At 37.8% G+C, this 26,923-nt stretch overlaps 2 protein-coding genes across 2 annotated transcripts; one reads left to right on the top strand and one right to left on the bottom strand.

Annotated features, from left to right (window-relative positions):
- Positions 1 to 1,287: 1,287 nt before the first annotated feature.
- LOC103938036 lies at positions 1,288 to 4,774 on the top strand. Its single transcript, XM_048575232.1, has 7 exons — positions 1,288 to 1,418; positions 2,232 to 2,451; positions 3,412 to 3,714; positions 3,833 to 3,892; positions 4,270 to 4,346; positions 4,451 to 4,507; positions 4,615 to 4,774. Exons 1-7 carry the CDS (start codon positions 1,288 to 1,290, stop codon positions 4,757 to 4,759), a joined length of 993 nt encoding a protein of 330 aa, XP_048431189.1. The 3' UTR covers positions 4,760 to 4,774.
- An 18,333-nt stretch (positions 4,775 to 23,107) lies between these two features.
- Positions 23,108 to 25,443, bottom strand: LOC103938031 (cytochrome P450 84A1). Its single transcript, XM_009348029.3, has 2 exons — positions 24,353 to 25,443; positions 23,108 to 24,076 (listed from the first exon to the last, which is right to left on the bottom strand). The coding sequence occupies exons 1-2, from the start codon at positions 25,283 to 25,285 to the stop codon at positions 23,456 to 23,458; spliced, it is 1,554 nt and encodes a 517-aa protein (XP_009346304.1). The 5' UTR covers positions 25,286 to 25,443; the 3' UTR covers positions 23,108 to 23,455.
- Between the last annotated feature and the right edge of the window lie 1,480 nt (positions 25,444 to 26,923).

Genomic DNA, 26,923 nt, shown 5'->3' with positions numbered 1-26,923 from the left:
ATTTAGACACATTTATAGAGTATTGGCCATGAAATGATTTCAACTAATATGTAGCGTTTCCGGTGCTTATCAAAGATTTGAAAAAGTACAGCGCTCACTATTGACTAATATCGATCTTATTTTAGTTTAACTACATGTCCAAGGTAATGTGTGATTTTTTTTTTTTTAAATTTCGCTGTAATTAGTACATATTTCAACAGTGCTTTGAGGTTAATTTTCAGTTAAAAGACGTAAGCATTTCAAAGTGTGGTTCACACGGATCATATAAAAATGAATATTAAGTGAGAAGTGGGAGAATATCAAACCAAGTCCCATGTCGCCGGAAGAATTATTAAACTAATAAAAGATGTTATGGTGATGCTAAAACATGCAATGGCGAAATAAAACCGTGATCAATGGCTGGAGTTAATGTCTAAATTCCTTGACAGCACTTGGTATGGCTAATCATAAGGTCCAGAATCAAATCTGTCACCATTCACCTTTCGCATACAATATATACTTAATTACGAATGAATTAAGAATTCATTCACTATTCACGTGAAGAAGAATTCATGCGCGATTCACTTTGAAGAATTCAATCATGATTCATGTTGAATAGAGGGTTAGGTATAGCCGCTTCATGTTGAAGAGAGGGTTAGGTATAGTCGCTTCATGTTGAAGAGAGGGTTAGGTATAGCAGCCAATTAGGGTTTTATCCTAAAGACAAAAAGAAACCAACAATATTAAAGATAAGTCACTTAGTACTACGGTTTAATGATATTTTTTTTCAGTTGTAAGTAAGAGGTCTTGGGTTTGATTATCGCCAACGGCAAAATTGAACCGCATTATTATAACAAGCCCATTGTAAGATTTAGCCCGCTCTTCCACCATTTTAGTGTAGATACTATTATTTGTTAAAAAAAGAAAGGCAAAGTCAGAAAATACAAATCCTTGAATTAGTTTAATTCTAGATAGCTGACCCAATAGCACCAAAATAAAAAATAAATCAAACAGTAGCTCAAATTCTGCATATAAAAGGCCCCAATATATCAATCTCTTACAACTTAGCAACATTTTTGAGTTGCCTACCACTTCTACTATGCAGCATATTCCACCTCCGCATGAGGTTTTTACACACGGTTAATTGGAGATGTTGTCTTGGACTTGGAGGACTTGTTGTCCACGTTAGGGTTGGAAATGACAACTGTGTGTAAAAACTCCATGCGAAAGTGGAATATGCCGCCGTATTGCTTGGCCAGCTTGGCAAGGCCCCGGTGGGTTAGTTGGTCCATCATTAACATGTTACCAATGAGGGGTAGGCCTTTGGTGCCGGGCAAGTACGGGGGTCTTCGCCGGAAACGGAAAATTAGAGGAAGGAGGAATAGGAGTGGTGTCATGGATTGTAAGGGCTGCAAGGATTGCAGAAGAGAATCCATATTGTGTGCGTTTCTTTTGTTCCTTTTTTCACCTTTTTTGTGGGTATGATTGGTAGAAGTGGTAGGGCAACTCAAAATGTTGCTAAGTTGGACGAGATATTATGGTGCCCTTTATATGCAAAATTTGTGCTACTGTTTGATTTTGTTTTTTATTTTAAGCAGCAAAATACGATGTCATAAAATACTGCACATATAGGTTCTCTTGTTTCGATATCTACTGTCGGTCTTGCGGCACTTCGTATCTTAAAGTAAACTTGTTCTATAGTTAACGATGACAAATCCCAATAGGGGAAAACTGGGAAAGGGTCCATTCTTTTTTAGCTTTTGTAATCTTAAGAAATGTCATAAAAAGAAGTGAAAGATAAGGCAAAGTCATTACAATGTAAATGTGATAAAAATGACGAATTCTTATATGCTGCTTTTGCTCTCTGATGAGCCGAGTTTTTTGTCAATTCTCCATTGAACTCGTACCTACTGCCGATTTCCGGCTATACGTTTATTTTGGCCAATTTTCTTCTTATATTATTATAAATTGCCAAGTTCCCGCTAGTGTGGTTTTTTAACACCTTTTAATTTTTTTTAATAAACAATATTATCTACACTAAGTGTGAGGAAGTGGGCTAAGTTTAACAAAGAGCTAGCAATAATGTGGTTTAAAATTACCTTTGGAGAGAATCGAACTCAAAAACTCTCATTTACAAGTAAAACGGAATACCACTAGGCTGTAGTACTAAGCGGTTGTCACCTTCCATTTAGTTTTACGTTTTGGAAGAGCCACATGTTTGCCATTAAATTTGTTTGTTATTTGGGAATCAGGTGCGGAATCGAATTCGAATGGCCGCAGCCGCGGCTTGCAGACGGGTCAGCCCAACTGGGGACCGGGTCGGGGATCGGATTATCCGGTTTCGGAGGGGCCGGTGGTGCCTCGAAAGCGGTGTCTCCGTCGTTGGAGTACAGGTATTTGGATTGCAGGCTGACTTCTCAACTGGTCAAATCAAATGGAAGGCGGTTGTTTGTCGTCGATACATTAGCGTTGGTAAGTAATCGAATCGCTTTCTCTTTAGAAATATGGTAATTTGAATTTTTTGAAAATTGCATGATTGTGCAAAGTCAAGTGATGAAAAATTTACAGTGAGATTAGAGAGGTTGTAATTGTTGTTTATTATATGCTGAATTGTGTTTAGGTTAGAGCAACTCCAGCGTGAGAGACTTTTCCCCAGGGAATTCACTATTCAATCCACGTGGTGAATCATAATTGCCCTTAATGAACAGTAATCGCCTTTTGCATCTCCACCCCTACACTAAATAGCCTTGTCAATTGATAATAAAATATTAGTATTTTTTTAATTTATAAAATAATACAAAATAATTTTTAATTTTTTTCCTTTTGCCTTTTTCCTACTCCTCTTCCGTTTCAACTTTTTTCCACAACACTTCCTTTTCTTTTTGTTTTTTTTCCAGAAACTCTTCCTTTTCCTATTCCTTCTCTCTCTCTCTCTCTCTCACACACACACACACACACACACGAATCACAAAATGGACCAACGCCAAGGCATAAGCTCAGATTCCGATCCATATATCCTTCCTTTTCCTTTTCATCCTTCTTCTTATTCGAAACTGAAGCAAATCAAACAAACAAACTTTGAAATCTCAATCCCGTGGTTGAGAGGAACTCGAATATATCCTTGCATGCATCATTAGAGCACCATTTGGGTGATCCACCATTGAAGCCGAGAGCTTCAAGCTTCCATTGCTCAAACCCAGATGAGGTTGTTGCACTACTTCAATTGCTTGAGTTATTATCTGGTTTTTTATGTGTTTCGAGTTGAAATCCTTGGGTTTAGTCTTTGCCATTTGTCTGTGGGTGTATCAGCGACGAACTCCGGCGAGCCGCAGTTCTAGGTTTTCATTTTTTAAAATTTTTTATTAATTTATTAAATTTATATTAATATTTTATATTTATATTAATTTTATATTATGGTTGACATCGTCCTGACGTCAGCCCACGTCACATTCCCTTCGGGCTCTCGGGCTGGCAATCCCTGCCGGGCCTGTCGCTCGGGCCTGGCCTGTCCCTCGGGCTAGCATACGCTGGACCTTATCCCCGGGCCTATTTGGCCCTGTTCCATCGCCAGTCCACCGGGTAATACACCACGGTGGAACTGCTCTTAGGAGATTAGAGGGACAAGGCGTGCCCTCGAAGCACGCGGAGGCAATAACATCTGCCATTACTGAAGTTTTGAATGACAGCTTGGAAAATGTGTCTCATTCATTTGTTACAAAAGGAGAGATGCAGAAAGTAAGGAGCTTTCATGTGTACTCTAATCTTCCCGTTTAATGATTACGTCTGTGTATGTTGTCGTTCATCAAATCATGATGGTTGTATTTGAATGTATGTTCTGCGTAATTGTTTATAGACGGAGATGATCCAAGAATCCAACTTGTCCAAATTCAAATCCGAAATTCAAAGTGCGCAGGTACTTAACAGCTCTTTCCGTTAGTCATTACCATGAGATCGTGGTTTGTGTTTAGTTGTTGAATTTTTTTTTCCTGATATGTCGATTTGTGGATGATTCTGTTCTAGTTGCCGTTCAAATCTTTTTACTATTTCGTTTGTATGCGAACTTTATGCCTGATTGACGTTTCTATAATAAGCTTTGTAATTGGTTTTTATCTGCGCTTTTCCTGTGTATAAAAGTCGCCAAATCATTGATGGTTTTCTAGTTGGACTGCATTTTGGGTTTCAACTGATGTTGTCGTCTCCAAGATCACGTATACATCAGTAGACATGAATGCATGGCTACTTGTATCTAATTTTCAGTTACACTAAATATCTGCCATTGGTTCTATGCAGGGACACCATTTTTCTTTGTTGCAACACGAGACTGAAAAACTTCGGAATGATATAGAGAAGATGCGGAGTGAATTGAGGTCTGATCAATGGAGTTACTGTAATTTTTTGTCTGTTTCCATGTGAATATGTGTTTGCTTTCTATAATCGTTATCACAGTGCAAATGTTTTCATTGTGATGCAGGTATGAAATCGACAAAGTTACTGCAGGACAGCGGTTGGACTTGAACCTGGAAAGAGGGTAAGTGAATACGTTAAATAAACATAGTATTCTCTGAGTTCATCAAAATCTCTGTTTGAGTTATGAAATTCACTCGCCTTGTTCATTCTTTTGGTTAATGAGTACAGGAGGATACGAGAAGAGCTATCAAATCAGAATGCTGAAACCAATAACCTCACTAACAAACTTGATGAGATTTTATTAATTACCTCTTGGTTGGATTCCCTGTTTGGTGGAGAGATTTTATTAATTACCTATTTGATTAGGGTTTAGTTTACAGTGTCGTCACCATTGCTTTAGAGAGTTTTCTCTAGTTGGGTTTCGGAGTCATGAATGCGTGGCAAACACATGGCTCTTTTGTTTGGCAATTTGGTGAAAATAAATTTGTGAATTAGAGAACAATTTGGGAGAACATTCTCTGTTTGTTGTGGGTTCTCTACTCGTTTGGTTTAGGGTTTGTAATTTGTGGGATTTGAGTTGTGAGAGTTAAACCTTATGCATCACACCTGAGCGTTCCCGATTGGACGACATTTAGTTGACGTGGCTAAGGTACTTCTGTGTATCGGGGCTCATTTGAAATAAAATTTCTCTTGAGGATTTCTTAGTTTGGATGCCTTACTCGGACCTGCTTAGACACTTGGTGCCACATAACGTACTTGACTTAGTAAGCTGGTCTGGGATGGAAGTAATCATACTTATGGTGGAGTTCAAAGCCACCCCTCAGATGATTTTCAAATCGCCCTTTCCATTATTCCATTGAATAGCGTAGAGCCAAAGTTTTGATTGTTATAACTCACAACCCTTTGGTTGCATAAACTTTTGGGAGGCTGGATCGTGCATTGGATTTTCGGGTCAGGGGTCATGTCCCCCTTGTCGGTAGTCAACCTATCATAACCGCGCTTAATACGGCTCAAGCCTCTGAAACTGTTAACTAAATACTATGAAATGGGCTAAAAGAGACTTCTTTGACATTATCACTTTGAATTTTTAGACTTGCAATTATGCGAAGTTTCAAAGCTTGTATTATTTGAGATTTTAGGGCATACCCTATAATGCAAAAAAGAAAAGTATGAATAAATAGACAAAAGTTGTAGCGTAATCAAATATTTAAATTAAATATTGTAAATTGATAAGAGGGTGTGATTGAATTCAAATAGGATTGCCTACATATCTCTGGGGAGAATCAAATCAATAGTGTAGTTTTACTTTAAAAAATGATGCAATGTAGGTTTGACATTGGGATCATCTTTTTTTTTTTTTTTTTTGCCACAACATTGGGATCATCTTTGACAATAGCCTATTGTGAGGCGTTGAGCAGATGCGTTCTTTATGGACTTGTCCTCACACAGACTACGACGTTTAAATTAATTGTAATTGAAATCAAAACAGATAGCCTACATATTTTCCCATGTCATAGAAGAATCAAACTACGTGTAGTTTTGACAAAAAAAAAAAAAAAGGTTATTTTAGTCAGTCTGACGTCAAGGTTGTCGGAATCCCCTAACTTTGCTCGGATTTGCCAGGTTTTCTTTACTTGGGCATGTCCTGTTCTCCATAGATGCAGTTGATGCTGATGGTAGCTTATTTGCTGTGTCATCCTCATCATCAGTAAGATTGTGCTAGTCAGACTAACTTTGGTCTTTCCCTTTAACAGATTCCTCATTCCTGGTGCAAGAAGCTCTTCAATTGTGGTCTTTCAAAGTACTATAGTTTCGAGTGGTGTGACTAGTACATTGGTGGAAGGAACAGTATTTGTTCAACCTTTTCTCTGCTAGATGTTCCAGGAGCGGCTTTGGACACTTTGAGGAAAGGTAACATTTGTCCCTGATGCTGTGAAGGATGTTGATGATAGTAGTGTTCAAGGCAGTGTATTACCTTGACATGGATGAGGCTGGCTTGTCTCTACGTCCTCTCTTGTCATCCCGACGAGGAGAGGGAGGTGGAATGTCACGATCTTCCCTTTTCCCATTAGGTTTTTTGTTGTGATCATGATTGAGGATCAGCTTTCGGGTCTTATCATCCTAGTCAGTGAGGTCATCTGTCACGTCAAAGCACTCCACCAAGGTAAGGTAGCCATACTTCTTTTTGTTCAGCTTCTGAAAAAAGGGTGAGTGGACGTAGAGTCCCTGCTTAAAAGCCATGGCAGCGAGTCTGTCGTTAGGCTTTCCCCTTCAGCCAACTCATCATGGAACCACTTTAAGGAGGCCCTGAGACTTTCATCTTTGTTTCGAGCGGCCATGCTGAATATCGCTTTATGACATTTCTAGATGCAGTTCACTGAGTAAGTTTGTGCGAAGATGTCGGCTCGCTTTCATACAATTGAAAAAAAGGGGTTGGCAAATCTGAGAACCATCTCATGGTGGGTCCCTCTAGAGTGGATGGGAACATCTTGCTCATTCATGTGTCATTGTGCTGTACAATGCCATGGCATTTTGATTATGCGTAATGTGATAACTTGGGTCGGAATCACTGCGGAAGTACTTAAACTGGATTGAGAGAATTTCTCAAGCGGAGATGCCGACTCGATTGTCGAGAAAAGCTGCTTCTGGCCCTGGCGACAATCTTGCTAGAGATGCGAGGCAGAATTTTCCTCGGTGAATACCTAGTCATGTCACAGTTCAAGAGTCGTAGTCTCTCCTGCTCTTGCAAGGACTCCAGATCATCAAGATATACAAAAACTATTAAGGTTATAAAAAGGTTAAAAATATGTCTACTTTAGGAAGCTAACTTGATGTGTCTATTTTAGGAAGCTAACTAGTAACAGAATACCAACAGTGGCGGGCACTTGGTCTGCTACCACAACTCAGTGCTTCAGTATTTCTTTAGTTTTAGGGAACAAAGTGATTTAGACACATTTATAGAGTATTGGCCACGAAATGATTTCAACTAATATGTAGTGTTTCCGGTGCTTATCAAAGATTTGAAAAAGTACAGCGCTCGCTATTAACTAATATCGATATTATTTTAGTTTAACTACATGTCCAATGTAATGTGTGATTTTTTTTTTTAAATTTCGCTGTAATTAGTACATATTTCAACAGTGCTTTGAGGTTAATTTTCAGTTAAAGACGTAAGCATTTCAAAGTGTGGTTCACACGGATCATATAAAAATGAATATTAAGTGAGAAGTGGGAGAATATCAAACCAAGTCCCATGGCGCCGGAAGAATTATTAAACTAATAAAAGATGTTATGGAGATGCTAAAACATGCAATCTAATATAATCTAGTAATCTAATGGCAAAATAAAACCGTGATCATTGGCTGGAGTTAATGTCTAAATTCCTTGACAGCACTTGGTATGGTTAATTATAAGGTCCAGAATCAAATCTGTCACGTTTCACCTTTCGCAAACAATATATACTTAATTACGAATGAATTAAGAATTCATTCACTATTCACGTTGACGAAGAATTCATGCACAATGCACTTTGAAGAATTCATGCATGATTCATGTTGAAGAGAGGGTTAGGTATAGCCGCTTCATGTTGAAGAGAGGGTTAGTATTGATTCTAAAAATTACAAAGTCTATGTGGTGCGCAGGCCGAGTAACTAATAAGCTAACTACATCATTCGGTTGATGCGGGGAGTGCCAACTCGTCTGCCGAGCTCGGTCGAGGAGTAAAATTTGTTGATGTTGCGTTGAGCGCGTTGCTAACTTCTTGATCTTGCGACTGCGGCTGAGGAATGAACACGTCTCGGCCTTCGGATTCTCGAGCCTGAAGACAAGGCTGCTAGTTCTGCGAAGTTCAGTATCAAATTCGACTTTCAATGTGCCGAATGTAATAACTTGTAACACCTCACTTCGCCAAGAAGGCTAATGAAATGACCTCTGCCAATAAGGATTCGAAAACCCTTCTCGACCGAGACTTAGATAGGTAACCAGTCGGCCTCGATGCATTGCTGTTTATCCAAACTGAAGGTGCTCCTTGGTCGGTTGATTCTACGACAACAGTGCTGTTTATCCAAATTGAAGGTGTTTGCCGGTTGCATTCACAGTGCTGTTTATCCAAACTGAAGGTTTGTTGGCAAAAAAAGAAAATAAAAAAAAATCTCAAGATGTTTGAGAGGTTTGCGCAGGGCAGTTGTGTGTTGAATTGGAGGTCATTTTCTCGTTGCCACTGCCTCTGTATTTATAGCATTCATATCTTCTACTAGGCACGGCCATATAATTTTGTAGAGTCCAACTACAACTCTAATTTGCGGAACTGAACTTGATCCGCATCACAAACCAAGGCATAATTTGATCTGTGCGATTTTTCCTTTGACTTTTCAAACCTAATAAAAGTTAGGTTTATCACATCTCATAAGAAACCTAGCTCACCTAGGCTTTTATCATCAAAACTCCATCAGTATCTTTTAAACCCATGTGACAACATCCATCACCATGCAAAAAAGGCCTAGTCTACCTAGGTTCCTTATCTCATCATTATCCAAGACCATGATTTTAAGATCATCAAATCCCAAATGCTGATCTCCAGTCCAAGCTATTTCAATCTACACGTCCACTGCCAAACATCCAAATCAATTTGAACTGAATTGCTTGCTTCATTATCTGACACTGTGCATATCCCAATATTCCACCATCATTCAAATTAATTGGGATTTAGACAAATATTAGGTTTAAATAATTTAATATATTACTAAAAGATAATATCATGATTAAAATCACAATATTATTTCTCAATAATAATTGAAAATTATTTCAACCATTTTGTCCTTCAATGGTCTAAAATTCTGCTCATTCAATGGTCTCGATTGCTCGGACCGATAGTGTAAAATCGGGTCCAAACATTGCCCCCCAGTTTCCTTGAGCTTCGGCTCGTAAGCCGAATGGTTAAGGAAATTAGTCATCAAATATTCTTCCTCGGCGAGGCTTAAAAATAAACAGGCATCGTGCCCAGCTCGGTAATTTCCTGAGTATCCGTTATTGACAAACTACCTTGGCTAACATATATCGGCAAAAAATTGGCCGAGGACATCATCGCTGGCCGAGGTCTTATATATAGCAGCCGAGGATCATTAGCTATATATGCTTGGTGGCCGAGGAACTTCACCGTTGGCCGAGGTCTTAAAGTGGCCGAAGAGCATCACCATTACCTATATTATATATGTATATATCCAAAGCCACAAAAAACAAAATCAAATCTTGACCCATTGGCCTTGGAATGATGTTGTCAGCTATGCATATTTCTGTCACGAAGAAATATATGGTTAAGGGCAGAATCCTCTTGCCTTCCACAAACCATATTGGTTGTTCTGAACTAGAAATTATCAGGCCGCCATTTTATCTTGTTGAACTAGAATGTTGCCGAATGAGTTGATACCGCCAAGTTCGAACCAAGTTTAGAAATGAATTGATGCACCGAGTAACGGATGCTGGGTCATCGGCAGAGACTATTGCTTAGTTGTCCTCTCAGCTCAGAACTGTACATTTCTGCATGGCGAGCACATCTCTTTTCTCTTTGCTGCGGATCAGAATAATTCCAAAAGTTTCATCTACGATTAGAGCCTCGAGTTGCTGACTGTCATAATGAAACCTTCTTTACTACCGAGCTCGACTTTTTTCTCCTTTTGAAAGCTCGGCATAGATACCCCTTCGACCATCCACTCCATATGGTTGAAACTTAAAAGAAAAACTGACAACCCAAAAATTAATAAAGGAAGATGACTTGCCAAGACTAGGCACGTGATGGCCTACCACAAATGGGTGGCCTATCACCTAATTTCTTACGTTTTCTTTTCTTTTGCCATAGCTTAGGATACGTCGTGGCTTAACTTCCACCAAGAGTTGCTGCTGTCTTTTAATTGAGCAACATAAGAAAGTTTTTTATTTTTTTATTTTTTTTTGTTTGGCACCAAGCATCAAAAACTCTTACTTCCATCACCATGCAAAAAAACAAGAAAAGTCTAGCCTACCTAGGTTTCCTAGGTCATCATTATACCACCACCGAAAAAAGAACCTAGCTTTTCTAGGCTTGTCTCATCATCATCCAAAGCCATCATCTTTAATATCATCTTGCAGCATTTCTAATCCACACGTCCACACACATCCCAACTTAATTTAAACTCTACCAGTTGCTTTGAGATATAATTCGCACCCTATATATCTGGTTGAAAAAGATGTTAGGATAATTCATATTAAAAAATAATTATTATGATAAAAACCATAATATTATCCTTTAATAATGACAAAAATTATCTCCACTTTTTCATCCGACGATTGAGAGCTATGCTCACTCAACGGCCTTGATTGCACTGGCCGATGGTGTAAATTTGCATCCAAATATTGCCCCCCAGTTTCCTTGAACTTCGGCCCGTAAGCCGAATGTTTAAGGAAATTAACCATTCATCGCCAACACCATTTCGTCGTATTGCCGAAACAAATTTTGTTCCTCGGCAATAAATAAATAAATATATATATATATATATATATACACACCTAATGTGACACTGTTATACATGCAGTTGGCATATATATATTGTTTCAGGTTGCCACTACCGAGAAGAAAAAGATGCCATACACACACACACACACACACACACACATATATATATATATATATAAACGTAGCCTGATGTAGGCTGACTTTAACACCAAGGCTATAATGATGTTGGCTTGACATTTCTGTTGACCCTAAAAATTATAAAGCCTACGTGGCGCCCAAGCCGAGTAACTAATAAGCTAACTACGTCATTCGGTTGATATGGGGTGTGCCAACTCGCTGGCCGAGGAGTAAAATTTGTTGATGTTGCGTTGATGCTGACTTCTTGATCTTGCAATTGCGGCCGAGGAAGGAATAAGTCTCGGCCTTTGGGTTCTAGAGCCTGAAGACAAGACTGTTAGTTCTGTGAAGTTCACGAATCGTCGACGCCGGATTCGGCCACAGTGATTATATTCGTAAGAATATAGGCACGTCGAACCGGCTCCAAATTATACGGACATAAGTACTCGAAAGAGATATATGTCTTGATGGTGAATGTGGTTCGACCATCAGAATGTCGAACTCTGAAACTCACTTGGAAGTATCCAATTATAAAATCACTCGGCGTTCAATGTGCCGAATGTCGTAACTCGTAACATCTTACTTCGCCAAAAAGGCTAATAAGGATTTGGAAACCCTTCTCGACCGAGACTTGGATAAGTAACCAGTCGGCCTCGACGCAGTGCTGTTTATCCAAACTGAATGTGCTCCTTGGTCGGCTGATTCTACAGCGATAGTGCTGTTTATCCAAACTGAAGATGTTTGCCGGTTGTCTTCACAGTGCTATTTATCCAAACTGAAGATGTGTCGGCGGAAAAAAAATAAAAAAAATCTCAAGATGTTTGAGAGGTTTGCGCAGGACAGTTGTGTGTTGAATTCGTGGTCTTTTTCCGTTGCGATCGTATCTGTATTTATAGGACTGAAGTACCTGCTTTGCACGGTCAAATAATGTTGTAGAGTTTAATTGCAGCTCTAATTCCTGAAGTTGATCTGCATCAGAAACCAGGGCATATCTTTCGAACTGAGCCGTGGAATTTGCTCTAAAACTTTTCAAACCTAATAAAAGTCTATCTAGGCTTATCACATCACATTTCTAGCCCACCTAGGCTTCTCATAAAAACCCATTAGTAGCCATGCTTTATCTAATCATCAAAGCACCATAGAAAAAGGGCTAGCCTACTTAGGTTCCTTGTGTCATCATTATCTAAGACCATGATTTGCTTTTATCCCATTATTCCACGTGGTTTTGCATGCAAATCCATTCAAATATGGAATTGTGCAACTGACTAGATATCAAGCTGCACGACAAGCCTTCCATGACTCATTCCACTGCCATATTAATTGTAAAGGGTTAACAAGCAGCCAGCTGTGCAATCTCCTTTAATTTCTCCACAACGCGATAAAACCCTTAATTATCTGCAATAAAATCCCACACATATCTTTGCAAGCTTTAAGGATATCTTCAAGATAATTACTACGATTAAAATCAATAGTAATGCCAACAAAATTATCTTAACGGTCTAGAACCATGCCCACTTAACGGCCTTGATATCACGGGCCGATGGTGTAATTTTGGGTCCAAACATTGCCCCCTAGTTTCCTTAGGCTTCGGTCTCCAAGCCGAATGGTTAAGGAAATTAGCACAGTCAAAGAACCCTCTATATCCACTCGGCAGAATGTTATTCTGAATTCTCCCCTGTGGTGCATCCATTTCATAGCCTCAACGAATTGGCTGAGCTCGGCCATACAAAATGGATGGCGCTTTATTTATATCATGAACTTGCCCTCACCTCCTTAAAATAATTTAATCTTTTGCATGCCATCTCTTTTTCTAATAAAGACTACCGAGTGGGTTTTTGGGAAAATGCCAGCACTTCACCATTAAACGCCATTCTTTGACTGAATGCCACTAATCAAATCCTGCCATCAAATGCTTGTTATCTCAAATCAGTGTTGAATTAATGGCTAAGTGGCCAACTCAACATCACCTTTTGGCTTAAAAAATCATCATGACGTGCAGACATCATGACTATGCTTTTTTTTTTTTTTTCCACTTTTCTCGACTAGTCAACCTACTCTCGACTTTTGACCTAAAAGTTTGTCTCGGCCCTTATTTCCTTGGCCTCGGCAGTTAAATCAGTATACTATGCTGGATATCGTAGCAACACCGCAAACAAACATCTCTATCGACTAACAATGTTGCCCCCTTATTTTCTCATGCATCGACTTGAAAGGCCAAATGGTTAAGGAAATAATTTATTCTTTTATTTATTTATTTATTTATTTTTAGCAAAAGAAAACAAAATTGGCCATACCATAATCAGGAGGAGGCCAACGATACTTTATCCTAAGCCGAGATCTTTTTATATCAAAATTTTCACTTTGAGTGTTTTCAAGGCTGAATAAAATAACACCTCCAAATGTGTTTGGCTTGACAAAAGATTTTTTATCAGGCGCCGAATGTGTTGAACAATCATTATGCCCCCCCCCAGGCATAATTACTTCGTTAATTTCGGCCTTTAACTCAAATAACTGAGCTAAACGGGATTGCACCATACTGGCTTTATCGCCAATAACCATATCGAATGTGATGGTTTTGGCATCTATGACTATGTCGTCAATTACCATATCAATTGATGTGGTTTTTTCGTCTGAAACCGTGTATCGGCCTTATTCTTCATTGGAACATTCCTCTGATGAATCATTTTCTGAGTCAATTTTTTGGCTCAGAAACTTGAACATTTTCTTCTAGCCTACCGCACTTTCAGTCTCGACCGAAAAAATAGGTGGCCTTTGTTCTTCGGCCAAATTAATAATTTTTTTAGGCCGAATGTTGGTTGTGGCCAGAGCGAAAAATTGCCCCCCCCCCCGGCCTTAAGACTTAACCATTTTTCAAATGGAATTGATCTGTAATAAAAAAACGTAAGGAAAATGTTCTTTATCTCATCAGACATTAAATCGAGCCCTGTCTTCGTTTACCCATTGCTCTTGTAGAGGTAATGGGAGCTTTTATTCTCAACATGTAGGCGAATGATTTTTGCCTGGCTCTCATGCCACGAAGAACTTTCACCACTTCCCACGATTTTTTATCCTCTTCAAGGCGTTTGCTATTCTCCTCAGGGCGTTGTGTATTCTCCTCACTGGTTCTTTTCAATTGCACAAGAAGCTCGTGTAATCGGCTAAATGGAGCCGGATTGACATCTTGATATATCATATGAACTTCGTAGTTTTAGCACTGGGTCCCACTGGGCATGCCAAAATGTTAACCTTAAAAATTACAAAGCCTACGTGGCGCGTAGGCCGAGTAACTAATAAGCTAACTACGTCATTCGGTTGATAGGAGGCGTACCAACTTGTCGGCTGAGGAGTAAAATTTGTTGATGTTGCGTTGATGCTGACTTCTTGATCTTGTGATTGCGGCCGAGGAAGGAACAAGTCTCAACATTTGGGTTCTCGAGCCTGAGGACAAGGCTGCTAGTTCTGCGAAGTTCACGAATCGTCAGCGCCGGATTCGACCACAGTGATTATATTCGTAAGAGTATAGGCACGTCGAACCAGCTTCAAATTATACGGACATAAGTACTCGAAAGAGATGTATGTCTTGAGGGTGAATGTGGTTCAGTCGTCAAAATGCCGAACTCTGAAACTCACTCAGAATATTCAATCGTAACACCTTACTTCGCCGAGAAGGCTAATAAGATGACCTCTGCCAATAAGGATTCGGAAACCCTTCTTGACCGAGACTTGGATAGGTAACCAGTCGACCTCAACTCAATGTTGTTTATCCAAATTGAAGGTGCTCTTTGGTCGGCTGATTCTACAACGACAGTGTTGTTTATCCAAACACTGGTTACCTTCACAGTGCTGTTTATCCAAACTGAAGATGTGTCAGCGGAAAAAAAATAAAAAAAATCTCAAGATGTTTGAGAAGTTTGCGCAGGGCAGTTGTGTGTTGAATTCGAGGTCTTTTTCCGTTGCCATCGTATCTGTATTTATAGGACTGAAGTACCTGTTTTGCACGGTCAAATAATGTTGTAGAGTTTAATCGCAGCTCTAATTCCTAAAGTTGATCCGCATCAGAAACTTAGGCATATCCTTCAAACTAAGCTGTGGAATTTGCTCCAAGACTTTTCAAACCTAATAAAAGTCCATCTAGGCTTATCACATCACATTTCTAGCCCACCTAGGCTTCTTATGAAAACCCATCAGTAACCATGCTTTATCTGATCATCAAAACACCATAGAAAAAGGGCTAGCCTACTTAGGTTCCTTGTATCATCATTATCTAAGACCATGATTTTCTTTTATCCCATTATTTCACATGGTTCTACATGCAAATCCATTCAAATATGAAACTGTGCAACTGACTAGATATCAAGCTGCACGGCAAGCCTTCCATGACTCATTCCACTGCCGTATTAATTGTAAGGGGTTAACAAGCAGCCAGCTATGCAATCTCCTTTAATTTCTCCACAACCCGATAAAACCTTTAATTATCTACAATAAAATCCCACGCATATCTCTACAAGCTTTAAGGATATCTTCAAGATAATTATTATGATTAAAATCAATAGTAATGCCAACAAAATTATCTTAACGGTCTAGAACCATGCCCACTTAACGGCCTTGATATCACATGCCGATGATGTAATTTTGGATCGAACCAATTTCAAACAAATTGCACACTGAACAGGCATATATATATTAGCAAAAGAAAAGAAAAGTGGCCGAATTCTTCTCTTGACAAATGCCACCGAGTAGAACCACTGCTGATGACAAGGTCCTCGGCCGAGACAAAAACTGGCCGCAATGAACAACAAATGCAACTGCATGCTGACTTGCAGTACAAATATATGCTGCATATATGCTTAACCGTTCGTACCACACGTTGCCCCCCTTATTTTCTTACGTCTTGACCTGCACGACTGAATAATTAAGAAAATACTTTATTCTCCTTTTTTTTTTTTTTTTTTATAGCAAAACAAAATGAAAACGGCTGAATCATAATCAGGAGGAGGTCAATGATGCTTTATTCCAAGCTAAGATCTTTTTACATCAAAACTTTCACTTTGAGATTTTTGAAAGCCGAATAACAGATCATCTCCAAATATGTTCGGCTTGACGAAAGATTTTTTATCATCAGTTGCCGAATGTGTTGAACAATTCTTATGCCTCCCCAGGCATAATTTCACCAATTTCGGCTTTTAACTCAAAAAACTTAGCCGAACAAGATTTCTCCATATCGGCTTTATCACCAATAACCATGTCAATTGGCGTAGTTTCGACATCTAAAACCATGTCTCCAATTACCATTTCAATTGATGTGGTTTTATGGTCTGAAGTCGTGTATCGGTCTTGTTCGTCATTGGAACATTCCTCTGACGAATCATTTTCTGAATCAATTTTTGGCTCAGAGACTTGAAATTTTCTTCTAGGTGTACCACACTTTCAGTCTCGATCGAAAAAATAGGTGGCCTAGGTTTTGCTTCTTGGTCGACCATATTTTTAGTCTCAATCGAAAAAATAGGTGGCCTTTGTTCTTCGGCCGAATTAACAATTTTTTTTAGGCCGAATGTTGGTTGTGGCCGGAGCGAAAAATTGCCCCCTGGCCTTTTAATCTAACCATTCTTCAAATGGAATTGATTTGAACCCAAAAGGTGTTTTCTTATCGAGCTACTCATAATATCGAGCTTTATCTTCATTTAACCATTGATCTTGTAAGTTGTGATAAACCTTCACCTTTATCATTTGAGAGAAAGATTTCTCTCTTTCTTTATTTGCTTCGACGATCCGGCCAAGGAATTTTTGTTGCTCGACAATTTCCTCAAATAGGCGCCGAATCTCATCCTGATAGTGATCTTGATATATTATGTGTACTTCGTAGTTTTAGCACTGGGTCCCACTGGGCATGCCAAAATGTTGACCCTAAAAATTACAAAGCCTACGTGGCACGCAAGACGAGTAACTAATGAGCTAACTACGTCCTTCGGTTGATGCGGGGCGTGCCAACTTGTCGGCCAAGCTCAGCCGAGAAGTAAAATTTGTTGATGTTGCGTTGAGCGCGTTGCTGACTTCTTGATTTTACGACTTCGGCCGAGGAAGGAACATGTCTCGACCTTCGGATTCTTGAGCCTGGAGACAAGGCTGCTAGTTTTGCAAAGTTCAATATCAAATTTGGCTTTCAATGTGCCAAATGTAGTAATTTGTAACACCTCACTTCGCCAAAAAGACTAATGAGATGACCTCTGCCAATAAGGATTCGAAAACCCTTCTCAACCGAGACTTGGATAGGTAACCAGTCGGCCTCGACGCAGTGCTGTTTATCCAAACTGAAGGTGCTCATTGGTCGGCTGATTCTACAGCAACAATGATATTTATCCAAACAGAAGGTGTGTTGGCGGAAAAAGAAAATAAAAAAAAATCTCAAGATGTTTGAGAGGTTTGCGAAGGGCAGTTGTGTGTTGAATTGGAGGTCCTCTTCTCGTTGCTACTGCCTCTGTATTTATAGCATTCATATCTTCTACTTCGCACGACCATAAAATTTTGTAAAGTCCAACTACAACTCTAATTCACAGAACTGAACTTGATCTGCATCATAAACCAAGGCATATCCTTAATTTGATCCATGGGATTTTTCCCTTGACTTTTCAAACCTAATAAAAGTTAGGTTTATCACATCTCATAAGAAACCTAGCCCACCTAGGCTTTTATCATCAAAACTCCATCAGTAGCTTTTAAACCCATCTGACAACATCCATCACCATGCAAAAAAGGCCTAGTCTACCTAGGTTCCTTCTCTCATCATTATCCAAGACCATGATTTTAAGATCATCAAATCCCAAATGATGATCTCCACTCCAAGCTATTTTAATCTACACATCCACTGCCAGACATCCAAATCAATTTGAACTAAATTGCTTGCTTCATTATCTGACGCCAATATTCCACCATCATTCAAATTAATTGGGATTTAGACAAATATTAGGTTTAAATAATTTAATATATTACTAAAAGATAATATCATGATTAAAATCCCAATATTATTTCTCAATAATAATTGAAAATTATTTCAACCATTTTGTCCTTCAATGGTCTAAAATTCTGCTCATTCAACGGTCTCGATTGCTCGGGCCGATAGTGTAAAATCGGATCCAAATAGTTAGGTATAGTCGCTTCATGTTGAAGAGAGGGTTAGGTATAGCAGCCAATTAGGGTTTTATCCTAAAGACAAAAAGAAACCAACAATATTAAAGATAAGTCACTTAGTACTACGGTCTAATGATATTTTTCTTCACTTGTAAGTAAGAAGTCTTAGGTCTGATTATCGTCAATGACAAAATTGAACCGCATTATTATAACAAGCCCATTGTAAGGTTTAGCCCGCTCTCCTAACATTTTAGTGTAGATACTATTGTTTCTTAAAAAAAGAAGAAAGGAAAAGACAGAAAATACAAATCCTTGAATTAGTTTAATTCTAGATAGCTGACCCAATAGCACCAAAATAAAAAATAAATCAAACAGTAGCTCAAATTCTGCATATAAAAGGCCCCAATATATTGATCTTTTACAACTTAGCAACATTTTTGAGTTGCCTAAAACTTCTACTATGTGGCATATTCCATCTCCGCATGAGGTTTTTACACACGGTTAATTGGAGATGTTGTCTTGGACTTGGAGGACTTGTCGTCCACGTTAGGGTTGGAAATGAGAACTGTGTGTAAAAACTCCATGCGGAAGTAGAATATGCCGCCGTATTGCTTGGCCAGCTTGGCAAGGCCCAGGTGGGTTAGTTAGTCCATCATTAACATGTTACCAATGAGGGGTAGGTCTTTGGGGCCGGGCAAGTACAGGGGTCTTCGCCGGAAACGGAAAAGGAAAATTAGAGGAAGGAGGAATAGGACTGGTGTCATGGATTGTACGGGCTGCAAGGATTGCAGAAGAGAATCCATTTGTGTGGGTTTCTTTTGTTCCTTGTTTCACCTTTTTTGTGGGTATGATTAGTAGAAGTGGTAGGGCAACTCAAAATGTTGCTAAGTTGGACGAGATATTGTGGTGCCTTTTATATGCAAAATTTGTGCTACTGTTTGATTTTGTTTTTTATTTTTTTGGTGCTGCTGTTGAATTAGTTCATGCTGTCTAAAATTAAACTAGAGGAGCTTTAATGAAAATGGATTTTCCAAAATTTTTTTTTTTTAAGCAGCAAAATACGATGTCATAAAATACTGCATATATAGGTTCTCTTGTTTCGATATCTGCAGTCGGTCTTGCTGCACTTCGTATCAGTAAACTTGTTCTATAGTTAACGATGACAAATCCCAATAGCGGAAAACTGGGAACTGGGAAAGGGTCCATTCTTTTTTAGCTTTTGTAATTTTAAGAAGTGTGATAAAAAGAAGTGTAAGATAAGGCAAAGTCATTACAATGTAAATGTGATAAAGATGACGAATTCTTATATGCTGCTTTTGCTCTCTGATGAACCGAGTTTTTTGTCAATTCTCCATTGAACTCGTACTTACTGCCGATTTCCCGCTATACATTTATTTTGGCCAATTTTCTTCTTAAATTATTATAAATTGCCGAGTTCACACTAGCGTGGTGTTTTATCACTTTTTTTTTTTTTTTTTTAATAAACAATATTATCTACACTAAGGGGTGAGGGAGTGGGCTAAGTCTCACAATGAGCTAGCAATAATGTGGTTTTAAATTGCTTTTGGCGAGAATCGAACTCAAAACCTCTCACTTACAAGTAAAGAGAAATACTACTAGACTGTAGTACTAAGCGGTTGTCACTTTCCATTTAGTTTTACGTTTTGGAAGAGCCACACATGTTAGTCATTAAATTTGTTTGTTATTTGTTACTCTTCCTTCTTTTAAAATTTGATTTTTGATAAAATTTAAATGAAACATGAACAACCATAGAGGGAAAATTGGCTATATACAATAGTGTAGGGGGAATTAGTTAAAATAAAAGTTCAAAGGGGAAAATCAATAATGGCGGATTTAGGGGGCAAGTTAGTTAAAGTAAAAGTTCAAAAGGAAAAATCTACAATAACTGCCAAATTCAGAAAGAAAATCGACATTATTTTGTTCTTAAATTTCAATAAGTGATGGGTACGGACGTTGATACCTTTCATTGACAGGCTTTGAAACTGGTAGCCTGTTAGAGGCCTTAGTCCAAATTTGGCCCAAATAAGAGAGGATTAAATTGAATTTTTTTTCAAAATATATATTGAAACCTGAGTTGTGTTAAATCTAAAATATTTTCGAATTGGTGAAGACATTATAAATTTATAATCAGATGAAAATGGCTTCAATTTTTCAAAATATACTACTTGGTTGAATGGAAATGGGAAAGACTAATCAATTAAAATGAATTTACATTGCGTCTCATATTTAGTGAACTTAAAAATAATGAAACAATAAGATATTTAACATCGGAAGAGAGGGTATGAAAACTCAGACCAGTGAGTTTTTATTTTTATATATGATACACTTTCATATAAACAATAGCAGATACCATATTGTCTCACATAACTTGGTAAAATTAATTTTCTTGATGTTTGTGTTAATATCAAATCATAAACGGTAATATTAAACAAAAAATTTTAACTTTCATCATAAGCAAATTACAATAACACACGTGTAGACTTTTCTTTTGTGGTTTTAATATATTATATAAGTATATACGTCAGTTTGTGATTTGCAAATAAAAAAAAAAGTATATTAATTTTAGGTTTTTTAGTTAAAATGGTCTCTGATGTTGATATAACCCTTCATTTTTATTTCTGAGATTTAAAATTGATAGAAGTGTTCCCTGAATTTGTCCATCAATCATTTTGGTCATTCAATGAAAATTTTCGTTAAATAAGAATTAAAGTGACAAATATACCCTCAATTTTGTCAAATCATTATGACTCATTGTTTATTATGTTGAGGATATTTTTGTCATTTGATCCTTATTTAATAGATATTTTTCACGGAAGTACAAAATGATTGATGGCGAACAAACTCACGCACTACGTCTATCGATTTCAAATCTAAGGGATTAAAGTGAAGAATCATGTCAATCTCATGAACTAATAAAAGGCCTTGATTTTAAGGAGTGTATTTCCATATATGAAAAACAGATCTAAAGTTATATCATCCATCTCACTCTCGGCGGTCTGCACATCAACATCCAGTGTCGAGACAAGAGAAAACATCAAGACAATTTATATGATCTAACAAGGCAGCTTGACCAATTCTAGGTCATGATCTTGATGGATAAACTGTAACGATGATATTGGTACTTGTTGATGCATAAAATCGGTGAAGACTTTGGAACAATGTAAAGTGTCAAGTTTGTGACCTTTGCTTATTTGCTCCGGTCACTAGTGAGGATAAGTATGTAAAGAGATAGAGATAGGGAAGCAAACACAATATGTACGTAGTTCATCCTAAGTTTGGCTACGTCCACGAAGTAGAGGAGTTAGCCATCGAGAAAGGTACCATTATCTTCATCTCATTGAGAAGTATGATTTTCGTTTTTGAATCACTTGATTTCGTTGAGTATTGAAGAAGTTATGAACATTTAAAGTTTACCCAGTTTCCGGCGAGTTTTCCAATTTTCCCGCGAACCAGTCACCTTTCAGGCTGTTTTCCAGCTATCTCCGGCAACCATTGGGCTTCCAAATAGGTATAATCTTGTTCTACACTTTCCTATCTTCATTTTGATATATTATGGGTCGAATTTGGTTAAGAATTGATTGAGTTACGAAGTTTTGAAAATTGCCTAAAGAGTTTTTAATGGAATGAACAAAATCATGGATGGTAGACAATCTCATGGACCATTTCTATTGATTTTGAATCTCAAGGACCATTTCTATTGATTATGCAAATCTCAGACACCATTTTGGATATTTAGCCATATTAAAAAGAACAAACAAAAAGGTGATAATATATTGGCAAATGCAAAGATATATATTTAATCATCTGGATAGGTACTCAATCCCAGTCCATTTGCCAACTCAAGTTAAATAACCGAGCACAGTGCGTCCTATTTCTTGAGCACCAAGCCACCAAACTTTAGAAAACCCCAGGTGTTACTTGAGGGCGGAAAATCTTCGATGGATCCCCTTCCAGCTCTCGCAGTTATACATACATAAACTGATAAGCACAATCTTCTTTCACACACAAACAAATGAATAATGTTATGGAGACTAAATTTGTAAACTAAATAACATGGAAGTTAATGATTGGATTATTATTTATATGTTGATAAACGTGCTCATTTCTTATTGGTGACACATCATTTAGTTTGTAAATTTAATCTCCCTAGCATTACTCTAAATAAATATATCACTGTGACTCATGATCATCGATATATTTTTATATACTTAAAGAAAACAAGGAAAAGGCCTCGCGTCTTTCTCACTTTGAGTCCTCACTTCCCACCTAACCTCAATATTCCATCTCTCTCTCTCTCTCTCTCTCTCTCTCTCTCGGTTGTACAAAGTACACACATGCTGATGCAGCTCAACAAGGGCATTCACTGCAACATTTCCTACACACATAGGTTAACTAGTGCACTGTCCTATATATATGCTTTGCAGTACTTCTTCTGGTCATATACCATAGATCAGATAGACATATAGTTGTACAAAACTAATTATACAAACAAGAAATTCTTTTACTAATTACATATACATATGGACAATTCTATACGTGTGCACAGTTGTATAAATGTATAAGATAACGCATAGTTGTACACAGCTAGTCGTAAACAAGATCTCTTCGGGTCGCTAGCTAGGACACGCTTATATACCAAATAAATAGTATTTACAAAAGGCGCACTTTTCTTGCAAATATGGAGCCACCAAAGACATTGATCTGATTCGGGCACCATATATAGAGCCGCCTTAATTATATTTAGCTTTAGATGTCAACGTCCTCACCAACATTCATTCATTCTCACCATCCGCACAATATCACATCTTTAATATAACAAATTCAACCACCAAATAAGTACAATCGAAATAAGTCAATCAGTGTCAGTTTTCAGAGCTGCTGAGGACAGTATGAGCTACTTATATCGCAAGCACAACTGTACATAAATCTACCATTCCTACCGACCAAAAAAAAAAATTAAAATTAAAATCGTAACATAATCAGTCCATCAATTATTACACCATGACAAATAATTTTGCAACTCATCCACTAATTTTATTTCAATACAATAATAACAAAACAAAACAAAAAGGAAATTAAAGATAAATTTGCTTACATATTAAACAAAACAAGAGACTGTCTATATACACACAGAGAGAAATAAAAAGTCCCACAAAACTTTTTAAAGTCTCTTTGTAATTATTTTGTTTTTCAAAAGAACAATTAAAAACGCGTGCAATTTACCTGCCATTTTTACTGTATGTATACTTTGACATTGCACCCCAAACATGTTGCACACTGTTTCTCTCTCCTCAATCCAACTCTGTTTTTTCATCGCCATCAGAGTGGACAAACCACCCTTTTACTCGGTACGGCGACGAGTCGACTCGCTCTCGGAGCGGTGAGTCCAAACACGTCGTTCATGTCAAGCTCACTAGGTTTCATCCCATCAGGCAACTCCCATGTGAAACAATGAAGCATGTGCGCCACCGCCATCTCCAGTGCGTACAACCCTAGCTGCATTCCCGGGCACGACCTCCGACCGGACCCGAACGGAATGAACTCGAAGTTACTCCCCTTAAAGTCAGGCACACCATCTTTCAGAAACCTAGAGGGCTTGAAGGACTCAGGGTCTTCCCACGAGTCCTTGTCACGCCCAATTGCCCACGCATTAATCATCACGCGCGATTGTTTTGGAATGTGGTAGCCAGATACTACAGCGTCCTCCGACGTCTCGTGCAGGAGTAGTGGAATTGGCGGGTGGAGTCTCAGTGTCTCTTTTAGGGCACATTTTAGGTAAGTCAACTTCTCGAAGTCGGCCTCTTCAGGTCGACGGTCCAGACCCACCACGTTAAAAAGTTCTTGTTGGACCCTCTTTAGATCCTCCGGGCTCTTCATCAGCTCCGACATGGCCCACTCTATTGCCGACGCCACAGTCTCCGTCCCGCCAAACATTACGTCCTGCATGTACATAGCATATACAATTAGCTTACTAATTTGCATATACAACATGTTATGTATTCAGATCATCAACCTAAACTATTATTTATTTTTAAAGTTAAATATGTTAGACTTTCTATCTTCATAATCTCAATCAACACAATATATTATATCTGATCAGATAAAAAGAATAAATTAACCAAAAGTTTAGTCCAAAGAATACAGGTTACAGAGACAATATGCAACCTGAATGTGGGGTTATAATCTCTGATATAAAAATGTGTAATAGTTATTTACCATGATGATGGCCTTGATGTTATCCCTAGTAAGTTTGATGGCGTTTTGCAAATTGTCTTCAGATTCATTTACTTTAGCTTCTTCACTGTAAAAAGCCAACAAATCATCCACCATGTCCGTCTCACCATCATTCAATCCCTTATTGTTGTTCTTCTTCTTCTCCATGTGATCGTCTATGATGGTGTCAATAAACCGATCCAACGACTCACGAGCCTTAGCGAGTCTATTGTTTAGCCCCTGAGGATCAACCCACCCTAGGCTGGGAATAAAATCAGCAATATTAAAAGCTCCAAACAACTTGGAGAATTCCTGCAGTATCGCAATAAACTCATCCTGCCCCTCCTGCGAGCTCGTACCGAACGCCGCCCGATAAATAATATTTTTCGTGAGCGAAAAAACTAACTCTCCGATGTTTACAGCCGAACCAACATGAACTGTGACGGTCCTAACCGCCGTGTCCACTTCGTCCCTAACAGACTCCCACGACTCGGCGCGTTTGCGACTAAAGAGCTTCATGACGCAGAGCTTACGCATCTGGCGCCAGAAGGGCCCGTAGTGCGCGAAGGCCATGTCAGCGCGGTCGTAGGTGAGGTAGCTGATGGCGATGGTGGCCGGGCGGTTGGAGAAGATGTTGTCTTGGACTTGGAGGACTTGTCGTGCCACGTCAGGGTTGGAAACGGCAACCATGTGTAAAAACCCCATGCGGAGGTGAAATATGCCGCCGTATTGCTTGGCCAGCTTGGCGAGGCCCCGGTGGGTTAGTTGGTCCATCATTAACATGTTGCCAATGAGGGGTAGGCCTTTGGGGCCGGGCGGGTACGGTGGTAGTCGCCGGAAACGGAAAATTAGAGGGAGGAGGAATAGGAGTGGGATTATGAACACGAGTGGTGTCATGGATGTGAAGGGTTGCAAGGATTGCAGAAGAGAATCCATATTGTGTGTGTTTCTTTTGTTCTTGTTTTTTTTTTTTTACTTTTTTCTGTGGGTATGCCTAGTAGAAGTTGTAGGGCAACTCAAAATGTAGCTAATTAAGTTGGAAGAGATATTGTGGTGCCTTTTATATGCAAAATTTGTGCTACCGTTTGATTTTTATATTTTTAATTTTATGGTGTTGCTGTTACATTGGGTCATGCTATCTTGAATTAAACTAGGGGTTTCTCAGTTTTAATCCTTGATAAATATTGAAATTCAATTAAAACTTTATGTTAGATTTTATATTCATTATAGTCTTTTGACTAAATTTCCATGTCATCATAAATATTAAAATACATATTTTCTAGCTTTTAAATATTTAATGTTTTTTTTTTGTTCCCATAATGCCCATATTAAATATTTGGTTTTATTTTGCTCCATATTTTTTGGCATTGATTATTATTTGACTTTCTCAAATGATAAACATACCTCATCTAGACGTCCAAAAAAATATTAGTGATAATCAAATGCACATAAATCATAGTACCAAGTCAAATGCACTTAAATCATGGTACCTACCACAATAATATGTATATAAAAAAGGTGATATCATTACAATATACTATATGTATAGCCCTCTTAATTTTAGAATATGAATTACTAATTTCTCGAATATGAACTAAAATCAGTTTGAAATTTGAATGAAAATAAAAAAAAAAACTACTACAAAATATCATATACATCCTAAAGATAAGCTATAATAAATGACGTCCTATGATTGTTAACCAAAAAAAAAAGTCTTCATTACAAACAATCACAAAAGGGTATAATTGGAAGAATAACAAAGAAATAAATGATAACTAATGGGTCAGCTACTTAATTTAATTATTAATCTTGCATACGGTTTTTTTCTAAACTAAATCTTTTTTAAAGATTAATATCGTAGGGAAGGTGGAAGCTCTATAGGACAATTGCTTTGGGCTATTTTGAAGCTAAGCTATATAGGAAGAGATAGAAGCGGCTAGCTACTAGCTCTGTTTTTGCTATTAGCTCTTGCTAGTGCTAGTAGTTAGCTTTAGGAGCCATTTTCAAGCTGTAAAATAGCAAAATAGCGTTCCTTTAGTCAAGGGCGGAGCCAAGATTTTTTCTTTGGGTGGGCTAATTGAAAAAAAGTACTATAAAATCATATGTTTATTTTTTGCTTGTATAAACTTATATAATAATCAATATAAAAGAACAACAATATAATATAAATTATTCTCAAAATCATAACCTTAACAGATAAATTCATGGACCATATAAATAATTAACCTACTAATTAAATCAAGAATAATATAGAGATTAAGAAAGTACAAAGGTGACATTTATTGGAAAATCGCTACGGAAATTAAGGAATATTGTGGAGACAAGGATTTAATTGTGGATTTAAAGAAATTATTTTTCTTTTCTTGAGTAAGAAGCACAAAGGCTAAATTACATAGGGTAAATGGTCTTTTTCTTTAAAGAATATGATAAAAAAAGGATTGTAGATAGAACTAATTTATAATTTTTAGCATAAAATGTATTATTTATTACCTATCTTCTATAAAATATACATTAAATAATAATCTCTATTGAAATTGAGTAAACTGTAAACATGATTTTACAAAAGAATAGTTC

This window comes from the organism of the source record quoted next, unplaced genomic scaffold (assembly GCF_019419815.1).
Source record: "Pyrus x bretschneideri cultivar Hongxiangsu unplaced genomic scaffold, Pyrus_bretschneideri_v1 Contig8, whole genome shotgun sequence".
Lineage (NCBI taxonomy): Eukaryota > Viridiplantae > Streptophyta > Magnoliopsida > Rosales > Rosaceae > Pyrus > Pyrus x bretschneideri.
Note: the sequence above shows the minus strand (reverse complement) of the source record. Positions and strands in the feature narration are given on the sequence as shown.

Bases quoted from the DNA above. Each gene is read 5' to 3' on its own strand.
- LOC103938036 (XM_048575232.1), top strand. From the start codon at position 1,288: ATGAGGGGTAGGCCTTTGGTGCCGGGCAAGTACGGGGGTCTTCGCCGG. The intron at 3,893-4,269 runs GTACTTAACAGC...GGTTCTATGCAG, and splicing joins CCGAAATTCAAAGTGCGCAG to GGACACCATTTTTCTTTGTT. The intron at 4,347-4,450 runs GTCTGATCAATG...ATTGTGATGCAG, and splicing joins AAGATGCGGAGTGAATTGAG to GTATGAAATCGACAAAGTTA.
- LOC103938031 (XM_009348029.3), bottom strand. From the start codon at position 25,285: ATGGATTCTCTTCTGCAATCCTTGCAACCCTTCACATCCATGACACCA. The intron at 24,077-24,352 runs GTAAATAACTAT...ATGTACATGCAG, and splicing joins ACATCAAGGCCATCATCATG to GACGTAATGTTTGGCGGGAC.